The 13,674-nt window shown below is 42.5% G+C and overlaps 1 protein-coding gene across 1 annotated transcript; it reads right to left on the bottom strand.

The window, feature by feature from the left end:
- Nucleotides 1-7,756: 7,756 nt before the first annotated feature.
- Nucleotides 7,757-9,144, bottom strand: LOC137361435 (probable G-protein coupled receptor 139). The gene is made up of 2 exons (XM_068026295.1): nucleotides 9,075-9,144; nucleotides 7,757-8,667 (listed from the first exon to the last, which is right to left on the bottom strand). Exons 1-2 carry the CDS (start codon nucleotides 9,142-9,144, stop codon nucleotides 7,757-7,759), a joined length of 981 nt encoding a protein of 326 aa, XP_067882396.1.
- Nucleotides 9,145-13,674: the final 4,530 nt, after the last annotated feature.

The following is a 13,674-nucleotide window of genomic DNA, read 5'->3' as shown; positions in this document are numbered from 1 at the left end:
AGTTTAATTTAAGCATTGAAAAGAGAATTAGACAGTTATATGAAAAGGAAGAATGTGCAGGATTATGGGGAGAAGGCAGTGGAATGGAACAGAGAGATGTGCTCTTTCAGAGAGCCAGTGGGGGTACGATGGGCCGAATGGCCTCCTTCTGCACTGCAATGATTCTGTGATCTCTGAAGACCAGGACTGTCCTTCAGCCTCCATTTATTTCCTGACAGCACATTTTCATGACTGTAAAAAAAACGTGATACCAAAGAGGTAGGATATGTACAGTTACAATCCTCAACGATCATTTTCTCATTTATTTCTAAAGGCACCAACACTGCAGTTGGAATATTTTCATCAATAAACTGCAGATGATCTCTTTGCTGAATCCTGCTTTGAAAAAAACAGTTTGTCCTGTCTTTATTCAATGGAGCAGGAGGTTGACCAGTGGTGTGACAGGCATTGAATTGGAGAATTCTCATGACAAGAGCTGGAACATAGGGAACAATGTGGGCCTTTCCCCAAGCATTGAAACAGAAAATGGCAAAGTTGTCAGGGTGAAATGAAAAGTGACTTCACAGCATAAGGAGGGGCAGCGGACAAAGCATAAATGTAAACTTGAAAGTTCACCTCCCTATAAATTAAATTGAATCAAGTGATTATTAAAGCAATTATCAAGCAATTGAAATAAAAGCAAATACTGTGGATGCTGAAAATCTAAAATAAAACGAGAAAGTGTTGGAAGTACTCAGCAGATCTGGCAACATTTATGGAGAGCGCAGCAAAGTTAACATTTCAGGCCGGTAAACTTTCATTAGAACTGGAAAAGGTTGGAAATGTTCGAGGTTTTGAACAAGTGAACGTGGGTGCGGGGAAGAAATAAAGAAGAACAAAAGGTTCAGTCCAGACACAATGAGACAACTGAAGTTACTGCAGAATTCCAGACCCAGACTGTGTGGAAATATATTCATTTCATCAGAACATACTAACATATGAATTAGGAGCAGGAGTTGTCGATTCAGCCCCTTCGTGCCTGCTCCACCATTCAATAAGATCATGGATGATCTGATTGTGGCCTCAATTCCACTTTCCAGCCTACACCCATACTCTGTGACTCCCTTGATAGTCAATGATTTATCTTCCTCTGTCTTAAAACTATTCAATGACCTGCCTCCACCATACACTGGGGAAGACAATTCCAAAAACCCACAACGCTCTGAGAGAAAACATTTCGCCTCATCTCCATTTTAAATGGGCGACCCCTTATTTTTAAACTGTGTCCCCTAGCTCTAGTCTCTCCCACAAGGGGAAATATCCTTTCAACATTAACCTGGTCAAGGTCCCTCAGGAATGCACATGTTTCAATAAGATCACCTCTAATTCTTCTAAATTCCAATGGATACAGACCCAACCTATCCAAACTTTCCTCATAAGATAACCACCGCCACCAAACACCATCCCCACCAATACCAACGCCCCCACCCAACCCCACTGCAAACCCAGGAATCAGTCAAGGGAGCCTTCTCTGCAATGCCTCTAATGCAGTTATATCCTCTCTCAAATAAGGAAACCAAAACAGTACACGGTACTCGAGACGTGGTCTCACCAATACCCGATACAATTGTAGCAAAACGTTATTTTATATTTTTATTTATATAAGCAAAATTTCATATTCCATTCCCCTTGCAATAAAAGTCAACATTCCATTTGCCTTCCTAATCTACATACCAACCTTTTGTGATTTATGTACCAGGACACCCACATCCCTCTGTATCTCAGAGTTCTGCAATCTCTCTCCGTTTAAATAATATACTACTTCACTATTCTTCCTGCCAAAGTGGATAATTCCAAGTCATTCATGTAAATTATAAATAGCTGAGGCCCTAGCAATGATCCCTGTGACACTCCATTAGTTACTGCTTGTCAACCCGCCCTCACTCAACAAAATCCATTTATTCCTAATCTCTGCTTCCTTTTACCCAACTGCCCTTTAACCATGCTAATATGTCACCCACTATACCATACGCTCTGATTTTGCTAAGTAACCTTTGATGTCGCACATTGGCAAATGCCTTCTGGAAATCAAAGCACACCTAATCCACAGGTTCCCCTTTATACACGTTATTTGTTACTTCGTCGAAGAACTACAATAAATTAGTCAAACATGAATTCCCTTTCATAAATCCATGTTGACTCTGCCTGATAATATTGAGATTTTTTCAGTGCCCAGCTATAACCTCTGTAATAATATATGCCAGCATTTCCCTATGACAGATTTCAAGCTAAATGGCCTGTAGTTTCTTGCTTTCTGTCTCCTTGCTTTCTTGAATAGAGTGTTACGACGAAGACGGAACAAATGCACTGTTAATTCAGTCCCACTTCTCCACGCATCACTGTATATCAATGAATTTTCCCACCTACCGAAGAATAGACACTCTATTTGTCCTCCAGAATAAATTACACCAAACAACGTTTCTTTAAACAACAAAAAAAGTTAACTATTTATTAGAAAAGAAATAATAAGTCTTAACTACTAATACGAGAAATCAATACATATGAAAATCTCGTTAATTTCTTGGCCCTCATGCACGCACCCATACAGTTAAAAAAACAGTTAATCAGAGCAAAGGATTCTGGTTTGCAGCTGTTTCTTGGGAATAGAAGGAATAATAAAAATACATCAGTTTAGTCACATTCTGGGAAGAAATCTTCGGTGGGTGAGGTGTCCCAGAGTCGATAAGGCAGAGGCCACTCGCAGTCTCTCCAGACGAGGTTGATGAATATACTTTGATGAGTAGATGTTCAAGGCAATTTAACTGCAGCAGGCATCACAGAAGTCTTTCAGCAGGGGTGCAGCAGCCATGTCTGCTCAGGACTCACAACAACAACACAGTAGTTGAAGTGTTGTTGACGTTCCAGGACTTCCCAAAATATGGTAGGCAACAGGGATCTCATTGGATGCAGGAATTCTTCAGAGACAGGGGTCAACAGGAACCAGCCACCTTTCAAAGGCAGGATTTCTTTTCAAGAGATGCAAGTCTCCTTTACAGAGAGAGGTCTTTTTACAGGTCTCCAGGCAGGTCAGGTCTGAATTTGAAAATGCCTGATCTTTGTCCAACTCACTGGTTTTTAAAAGTCCAAAGTGAAAGCAAAGCCTTCCTGAGCCGATCACGTGACCAGTCAGAGAATCTCCACTGCCGTTCAAAGTCTTGCTTTGAGGAGGTCAAACCCCTCGCTGGCTACCTTTAAACTGCATGCTTCTCCTATTCATGCATACAGAGTCAGCATCCAAAAATTCCAACATTCCCAGGTGTCCAGGGCTACTGAAAATCCTTTTTTTCAGTTGTTTTTTAAACACACAGAATTCTAAGATTTTAGTCCAGAAATTAAACCTTTGGCAACACCTCCACGCTTGGTGAAATGAAACACCATTCTTGAATGCGTATCATTACAATGTAAAAATAGGAGTTGAAAGCATTTAAGAAAAATTCACACTCATGCCCCTCATTCACTCTACTGGTAGTTAACACAATTTTGCGTTGAACCACTCTTGCTCATACAACTCAACAAAACGAAATTATTGACAAACCACCTGTGATAACATTGTTTTTTTTTCCTGAAATGTGTAAAATTTTCAAGTGACAAGACTGCAACAACAAACTCCATTGGAATGCTCTGGCACCATGGGTTTCAAACCCCTCCACAAAGGTTAATGGATTATGGTCAGTGTATATCAATGCTTTTTGTAATTGTGGCGGACATATAATTCAAACTGTTTCAGAGCTAGCCATAAGCCTGCCAATCTTTTTTCCACAGTGGAATATTTTTTTGGTGGCGCTTCAGTTATTTTGAAAAATTACCCTGCTGGCTTTTCTATGCCTGATTCATCATCTTGTAATCGGACTGCACTGACCCCCCAGGTCATTAGCATCAATAACTACCTTGAAAGGCTTAGTTACATTTGAAGCAGCCAACACTGGTTCAGTCGTCAAAACTGCCTTTAACCTTTCAAAAGATGCCTGGCAGTCACCTGGCCACGCCCTTCGTTTTCTTTTTCTGTAGCATATCAGTTCGTGGACTGGCTCCAGCACTGACATTTGGTGCAAACTTTCTGCAGAAACCATACATCCCTAAAAACCTCAAGATTTCATGCTTAGTCTTCGGGATAGGAACCTCCACTAAGGATTGTGCTTTTGCCATTTTTGGGAACACTTGCCTCTCTGTATGTCCGAGATAGGTCATGCTTGCTTTTGCAAATTCGCTTTTTGCCAGATTTGCCACTAAATCAGTTTTTTCTATTTTTTAAAACATAGTTACTAGCTATTTTAAGTGTTTCTTCCGAGTGTTACTGTAAAACCATAGAACCATAGAAAAGTTACAGCACAGAAGGAGATCATTCAGCCCATCGTGTCTGCACCAACTGAAAAAAAGAAAAGAAAAACTCACCGCTCTATCTAATCCTACCTTCCAGCACCTGATCCGTAGCCTTGCAAGTTACAGCACTTCAGGTCCATGTCCAGCGAACTTTTAAATGAGTCGAGGCTTTCTGACTCCACCACCGATCGGGCAGTGAATTCCAGACACCCACTACCCTCTGGGTGAAAATGTTTTTCCTCATGTCCCCTCTAATCCTTCTACCAATCACCTAAAATCTGTGCCCCCTGGTATTTGACCTCTCCACTAGGCGAAACAGGTTCTTCCTGTCTGCTCTATCTAGACCCCTTATAATTTTGTACACCTCAATTTATGTAACCACTCAGCCTCCTCTGTTTAGGAAAACGACCCTAGCTGATCCAAACTTCCCTCGCAGCTGAAACCTTCAAGCTCTGGCAACATTCTTGTAAATCTCCTCTGTAGTGTCTACAGAGGAATTATGTCCTTCCTGTAATGTGGTGACCAGAACTGTATGAAAAACTGCAGCTATGGCAGAAGCAGAGTTTTATACAGTTCCAGCATTACATCAAAATAAAAGCAAAATACTGCAGATGCGAGAAATCTGAAATAAAAACAAGAAATGCTGGAAATACTCAGCAGGTCTGGCAGCACCTGTGGAGAGAGAAGCAATGTTAACGTTTCAAGTCATTGACCCATCACCAGAAATGGGAGAGCCAGAAATGTGGTAGGTTTTAAGCAAGTAAAGCGGTGATGGGGCAAGAGATAACAAAAGAAGTGTTGATAGGACAAATTCACAGAGAATATCTGATCAGAAGATCATGCAGCAAAGGCAAACGGTATGTTAATGGTGTCGTGAAAGACAAAGCGTTAGTGCAGAGAGGGTGTTAATTGACAGAAAACTGAACAGCCTGGCCCCAAGTACAAACATGAAAAAAACATTGGGTAGGCACAGTAAAAACAAACTAAACCAACTAAAATAAAATATACACATAAAAAAGAAAAAAGAAAGAAGGAAAAATAACTAAAAAATAAAAATAAAAAGTGGGGGAGGCACATCATACTCCAAAATTATTGAACTCAATGTTCAATCTGGCAGGCTGTAGCGTGCCTAATCAGTAAATGAGGTGCTGTTCCTTGAACTTGCGTTGAGGTTCACTGGAAGAGTGGAGATGTCCTGCAATGTGGTCACCAAGTATGCATTTGGTCTCCCCAAGGTAAAGGAGACCACATTGTGAGCAGCGAATGCAGTACACTAAATTGAAAGAAATACAAGCAAATCGCTGCTTCACCTGAAAGGAGTGTTTGAGGCCTTAGATAGTAAGGAGAGAGGAGGTAAATGGGCAGGTATTAGACCTCTTGTGATTGCAGGCAAGGGGACGAGGTGGTGGGGGTAATGGAGAAGTGGACGAGGGTGTCGTGGAGGGAATGATCCCTTTGGAATGGTGACAGGAGAGTGGAGGGGAACATGAATTTTGCAGTGGCAAAGGCTGGTGGCATGGAAAGCGAGGACAAGTGGAACCCTGTCACGGTTCTGGGAGGGAGGGGAAGGGGTGAGGCTAGAGGTGTGGGAAACGGGCTGGACCCGGTTGAGGGCCCTGTCAACCACAGTGGGGATGTGGGGTTGGGGGAATCCTCGGTTCAGGAAAAGGGAAGACGTATCAGAAGCGCAGTCATGGAAGGTTGAGCTTTTCTTTCACCACACCATTAACATACCATTTGTTATTGCTCCATGACCTTCTGATCGGTTATTCTCTGTGACTTTGTCCTATCAAACCTTCTCTTTTGTCATCTTTTGCCTCACCCCCGCTTCATTTGCTTAAAACCTATTACATTTCTGGCTCTGCCACTTCTGATGAAAGGTCACTAACCCAAAGTGTTAATTCTGCTTCTCTCTCCACAGATACCTGCTGAGTATTTACAGCATTTTGTGTCTTTATTGCAGCATTACATCTCTGCTTTTGTATTCTATACTTCGGCCAATAAAGGAAAGCATTCCATATGTCTTATTCATCTCTCTATCTACCTGTCCTGCCACCTTCAGGGATCTGTAGGGTGGACATGCACACTAAGGTCTCACACTTCTTCTACCCCTCTCAATATTCTCCCAGTTTTGTGTATTCCCTTGTTTTGTTTGCCCTCCCCAAATGCATTAGTCCCACACTTCTCTGGATTGAATTCCATTTTCCACTTTTGGGTTCACTCAGCCAAACCATTGATATCATTCTGGAGTCTACAGCTATCCTCTTCACTATCAACTACACGGCCAATTTTTGTGACATCTGCAAGCTTCCCAATCATGCCTCCTACATTTAAGTCCAAATCATTAATATCTACCACAAACAGCAAGGGACCCAACACTGAGCCATGTGCAATGCCACTGGAAACAGCTTTCCATTCGCAAACATCTCCATTGACCACTACCCTTTGTTTCCTGTCACTGAGCCAATTTTGGATCCAACTTGCCACATTCCGCTGTATCCCAGGTGCTTTCATTTTTCTGACCAGTCTGCCATGTGGGACCTTGTCAAGTGCCTTACTAAAATCCATGTAGACCACATCCAAGCACTACCCTTATCAACCTTCCCTGTTACTTCATCAAAAAGCTCAATCAAGTTACTAAGACACGACATTCCCTTAACAAATCCATGCTGCCTATCCTTGATTAATCTGTGCCTTTCTAAGTGGCAGTTTATCCTGCGCCCCAGAATTGATTCTAATAATTTACCCACCACCGAGGTCAGGCTGACCAGCCTATAATTATTTATCCTATCCCTCGCACCCTTATTACCCAATGGTACAACACTCACAGACCTCCAATGCTCCAGTACCTCACCTGTATCTAGTGAGGGTTTGAAGATGATCAGTGTCGAGTTCTGACAGTTTCTTCCATTTGAAAACTTATCATGTGACAAGATCATGGTTCCATTTGTCAATGAGGAATGGCGTGTGATCATGAGACCCACATTTGCAATAATCACATCAATCTTCCCAGACTGTTACCACTATCGATGATCGCAGGATCTTTCGTCCCAAACCAAGTGAAGCCTTCCTGATGAATTTAACTTGTGTACCCGATCCCAGTATCTCGAAAATAAGGCGGTTCCCTCTCTTATACACATGCACGACACCACTACTGAAACACATCATTACCATCTTTGAAACGTTAATTTGAAATGTGCTGAATTTACAAGAATAAATTATGTTTACTCAATGAACGAAGGATAAAGAACGAATGTAATGCAGCCACCAAACGTGCTACAAAATGGAAGAGCAGTGCGCAAAAGAGCTTATGTATTTTTCACATTACCGAAAAGACCTTGCACAAAAGGAAATAATTTGAAATTGAGCTTCAGATGTGAACAAGCTGTCTTTAATTTTATCCGCATTTTACAACGAATCTCAAAATTAATGCCCAAAGAGATTTCAGCCCATTCTTCAGCTCTTCTCTGAATTTTCTCTGGGTCGCTACATAAATACATGGGTTTTGAATACAGCTCAAAAACTTAAGGCAAGTTCCAGTTTCATAGGCGATATATCCAGGGGCTGTGCGATCACCACGGTAATTATTGGTCTTTGGCAGTCTGGTCGCCACGAAACTCACGGCAACTGTCAACCACAACAGTATAAAACAGCCCGAAACAGTGAACAATAAAATAATGGATTTCCTGCGGTTCTCCATTTCTGAATCACTGCGATTCTCACTCCTGTTACCCCGGAGTTTCCTGCGGGTTCTATTGGCCACTAAAATACGTCCAATGGATGAACAATTAAATAAGACAATTAAAGTAAAAGGAAGCCAAACGAGCCAGGCGCTGTGAAACCAGACCCACGCTGCACCGAGTGGTGAGGAAAAAAATTCCACGCTTGCCCGACAGCCCCACTGCACCTTGTTAATTATTTGCTGAGGTTCGTATGCAAATAAAAAGAGAATATTCTTCAAAAAACTCAATAAACAGAACACTGTTATAACCACACCTGCAGTTCTTTCTGTGCAATATCTTGTTTTAAACTTCTGGAAGCAGACAGCTACAAAACGGTCAAATGTGAAAGAGACTGTGAACCAAACAGACAAATCAAAGTTGATAGTTGTCATGTATAGAATAATCCTACACACGGGGGTGTAAGACAGGAATGAAAATGGAAATTGATAGTTGAAAATATGATACAATATCACGTTGATGATCAGAACCAGGAGATCTGCTGTTGCCATGGCCACCATATAAACAGAAATACATTTGGAAAGGCCACAGTTTCTTCGGGACAGAATCATAATTGTCACCAAGTTCACTGTAAGAAAGTGGGACGAGATAAATAATATTTTAGTGGCTGTTTGAAAAATAAATCTCAACATCTCTTGACAGCATTTTACTCCATTCACTATGATTATATACGATTATCCATGGAGCCATTTCCTGGGAAACCTGCTCATATATTTTAATGAGCTGCTGTAGCGCTCACTCTGCAAGGGTGATACTTGATTCTTTGTGTCGGATCTTCAAAGAACATTTTCACATCAGTACAGCTATCAGATTAAGGGAAACAGAGAAAGTGTGGATACCCGGTTCACAAGTTTTTTTCTGGTAACCGCTGACTGTGTAATGCTGACATCGGGGAAACACGTTATCTTATTCGACATGCGGGAAATAGGGAGATATTCAACACAGATTACGAACAAATACTTTATAATGGCTCACCAAGGACACCCACAGTTGCGACAATCGGGTAGTAAATGTCTTTCATCAACAGAATAGCTGGTTTCCCCATTTTATGTGAGAATGGATGAATGCTGTAGGATCTGAAAGTCTGGCACACATCTGAGCTTAAGCGAGGAACCTATATTTATACAGACATTAATCCTCCAAGGAGTCAATCAGCTTTGATCACAATTAGCATTGGTTATAGTCATTTAACAAACAGACTCAGTAAGTTGTTTTTTCTAACAATTCAGAATTAGGGGAAAGGTTAACACTACGTCAGTTTTAAAAACACTAAATTAAAACATTATTTACAAGTGGAATGAATATGGATCCTGTTCCCATAGGACCAGCCAATGCAGCACAGTGAGACTGAAGTGTTCTGACGCTGTCCTTGACTCTAACCTATTGATTCAACACCTGCGCATCAGGCAGCAGAAGAAATCGTGCAATATTTGTGATGAAAATAGTCCTGCAGTAATACAGGTGATTTTTGTTTCTTGTGACTAGTGGGACTAGTACATGTACACAGAGGTCTGCATGCTTATCCTTGCTGCAGTTGCACCACATTCACAGTGGAAGTGGCCATATTCCTCGGGTACTATTGGTACCCTTCAATTATCCTATAGGTGAGCAGGCTGGCCCTGGAATAGTGGTAATGTCATTACTTACTCCAGAGGTGACCAGGTTCCTCTGATACTAACGGTACCTATGATTACAGTAAATGTGCCCAACTTCCTCTGTACTAGTGGCACCTACACTTACAGGAGATGTGATCATCCTTCTCCAATACTCGTGTTTCAGCACACTTACACTGGAGATAACAACCCTTTTCTGATACTGGTTGTGATTCCCTTTGTTTACTCTAGAGTTGGCCACTGGTGCTAGCCCTACACTTATGTGAGATAAAAACAATATTCCTCCGGCACTTGTGATCACCTATAATTGCAATGTTGGTAACAGCACTCCTTCACTGCTAATGGTTTCCTACACTTACATAAGAACTAAAGAACATATTAAATAGGAGCAGGAGTAGGCCATATACCTCTCAAACCTGCTCCACCACTCAATACAATCATGGCTCATCTTCCGCCTTAACTCCACTTTCAGGCCCGCTTCCTATAGTCCTATTCCTCGAAAGGCTGAAAATGTGTCCATCTCAGTCTTAAATATATTCATTCAATGTAGCCCATCCATAATCCTCTGGAGTACACAATTCCAATGATTCAGAACCCATTGACTGTGGACATTTCCCTTTATCACAGTCCTAAGCCTAACCTCTTATCCTGAGAATGTGCCCCGACATGTTCTGGTTTCCCCAGGCAGGAATCCCTCACAAATCCCTTCGGATTCTGATTTGTTTCAAAGAGATCGCCTCTCATTCTTGCAAACTGCAGAGAGTAAAGGCTCAATTTTCTCAGCCTTTCATCATAGGACAACTCACTCATCCCAGGAACTAATCTAGTGAATCATCGCTGCACTTCTTCCAAGGCAAGTACATTTTCCCTTAGACATGGAGACCAAAACTGTGCAAATTGCTTTCGCTGTGGTCTCACCAAAGCCTTGTATAATTGTAGCAAGACTTCCTTGTTATTGGGTTGCAGCAAAGGCCAACATACCACTTGCCTTCCTAATTGCTTGCTGTTCCTGCATGCTATTTTTTCTGTGATCCTTGTACGAGTACATCCACGTCCATCTGAACATCAACATTTAGAAGTTTCTCACCTTAAAAAGAAATCATCTTTTCTTTTTCTTACCAAAGTGAATAACCTCACCCTTCCCTACATTATACTTCATCTGCCCCCACGTTGCCCACCCACTTAACCTGTCTATCACTCTTTGCATCCTCTTCGAGTCCTCCTCACAAACGAATGGCCCGTGTGCTACTCCAGTACAAGTGCAGCACCCAGAATTGCAATAGAGGTGATTGTGCTTCTCTGGTACTCGGGTACCCTACACTACACTAAAGATGTATTCCTCTGGTATGAGTCGTACATCCAGACATGAAGTAGAGGAGACCATGCTCCTCCAGTACGTGTGGTGACCTAAACTCACATTAGAGATGGACCCATTCGATGTCACTGTGCTCTTCTGATGCTAGCAATTACCATACACATACACTAGGTGTGGCCATGCTCCTCTGGTATCCGTGGTTCCATACACATGCAGTGGTTGTGAGCGACCTCTTAAGTTACTAGTAGTCCCCTACACCTGCATTATAAGTAACTGTGCTCCTCCTTTACTAGTGGTTCCCCTATACAATCACTACGTGTGATGGGACTGCTCAGATACAAGTGGCACCCTAAACATACATTATATGTGACTGTTTCCCTCTGATTGCAGTAGTAGCCTACATATGCAACTATTCTCCACTGGTATTAATGGTGCCTTACAAATACACTATATATGAAACAGGCAGGGCCAGGCTAATCCAGAAACATTCAATCCCTCCACCACCGATGCACAGTGGCAGCAGTGTGCACCAACCATAAGATGCACTCTGGCAACACACCAAGGTACTTTAGACAGCACCTTCCAAACCCACAACCGCTGCCACCTAGAAGGACAAAGGCAGCAGATGCACGGAAATTGGAACTAAATCGTCGTTCCTTCCCTGTGGCTGGCTCAAAATCCTGAAAATCCCTTCCTAACAGCACTGTGGGTGTACCTCCCCCACATAGACTGCAGCGGTTCAAGAAGACAGTTCAGCACCACCTTTGCAAAGGCAATTAGCGACAGGCAATAACTGCTGGCCTAGACAGTGATGTGCACATCCCATGAAGGAATAAAAAAGTCCTCTCGTACTAGTACATGTAACTCATGTTCCCTACAGTTATGTCAGAGATGAAAATCTTCTTCCTTTCGTACAGCTGCTTCTATTCCTTTTCAAGACCCCTGTATGTTGCTCTAATGGTAAACAAGCTACTCTAATTGAGGCAGGTAGGGAGATCCTGAGTTAAGGAGTGGAGGAGCCTCAGCCTTTGACCTTATCCAACTGGTACGAGATACTTGCTCCCTGTGTGGATGAGGAAAAGGGCTGCGGGGAGGATGAGCCAACTGACCATGGCACCATGGTGCAGAAGGCCATTCAAGAGGAGGGAGCAAAAAGACAAGTGGTAGTTATAGGGGATTCTATAATTAGGGGGATGGATAGTATCCTTTGCAAGCTGGATCGTGAGTCCCGCATGGTGTGTTCCCTGCCTGGTGCCAGGGTGCAGGACATTTCTGACTGGCTTGAAAGGATATTGGAGCAGGAGGGGGAGGATCCAGTTGATGTGGTCCACGTTGGGACTAACAACATAGGCAAGGCTAGGATGGAGGACCTGTTTGGGGATTATAAAGCACTAGGAACGAAATTAAGGAACAGGTCCTCGAGGGTCATAATCTCCGGATTACTGCCCGTGCCACGTGCAAATTGGGTTAGGGATAAGAATATTAGGGAAGTAAACACATGGCTAAGGGAGTGGTGTGGGAAAGAGGGGTTCCATTTCATGGGGCATTGGCATCAGTTTTGGAACCGGGGGGATCTGTACCGATGGGATGGTCTCCACCTAAACAGATCTGGAACCAGTGTTCTAGCGAAACGGATAAATAGGGTGGTCTCTAGGACTTTAAACTAGTGACTCAGGGAGAAGGGAAAGGGAAAACGACAGGGATTATGATGGTAAATAAAAAGGTAAGCAGCAAGTTAACATGTGAGCAGGAGGGTTTAAGTTCAGGGCAGACTATGAAAGAAGCAGAAAGGAAGGATAACTCAGGAGTTATTAGAGATATTGGAAATCATGAGGGTAAGAAAGCTAGCATAAAGGCACTTTACCTGAATGCCCGTGGCATTCGTAACAAGGTTGATGAGTTAATGGCGCAAATCATCACAAATGAATATGATTTGGTAGCCATTACGGAGACATGGTTACAGGTTGGTCACAACTGGGAGTTGAATATCCAGGGGTACCAGACTATTCGGAAGGACAGACAGGAAGGTAAGGGTGGTGGTGTAGCTCTGATATTCAAGGATGACATCAGGGCGGTGCTGAGAGATGATATAGGTTCTATGGAGAATGAGGTTGAATCTATTTGGGTGGAAATTAGAAACTCTAAGAAGAAAAAGTCATTGATAGGCGTAGTCTATAGGCCACCAAATAATAACATCACATTGGGGCGGGCAATAAACAAAGAAATAACTAATGCCTGTAAAAATGGTACGGCAATTATCATGGGGGATTTTAATCTACATGTAGATTGGTCGAACCAGCTCAGTCAGGGTAGCCTTGAGGAGGAGTTCATTGAGTGTATCCGTGATAGTTTTCTTGAACAGTATGTAATGGAACCGACGAGGGAGCAAGCTATCCTAGATCTAGTCCTGTGTAATGAGACAGGAATAATTAATGACCTCATAGTTAGGGATCCTCTTGGAAGGAGTGATCACAGTTTGGTTGAATTTAGAATACAGATGGAGAGTGTGAAGATAAAATCCAATACCAGGGTCCTGTGCTTGAACAAGGGGGACTACAATAGAATGAGGGAAGACTTGGCTAAAGTAGACTGGAAACAAAGATTTTATGGTGGGACAGTTGACGAGCAGTGGAGGACTTTCAAAGCA

The sequence above is a fragment of the Heterodontus francisci genome, unplaced genomic scaffold, assembly GCF_036365525.1.
Source record: "Heterodontus francisci isolate sHetFra1 unplaced genomic scaffold, sHetFra1.hap1 HAP1_SCAFFOLD_106, whole genome shotgun sequence".
In the NCBI taxonomy this organism is placed as follows: Eukaryota; Metazoa; Chordata; class Chondrichthyes; order Heterodontiformes; family Heterodontidae; genus Heterodontus; species Heterodontus francisci.
Note: the sequence above shows the minus strand (reverse complement) of the source record. Positions and strands in the feature narration are given on the sequence as shown.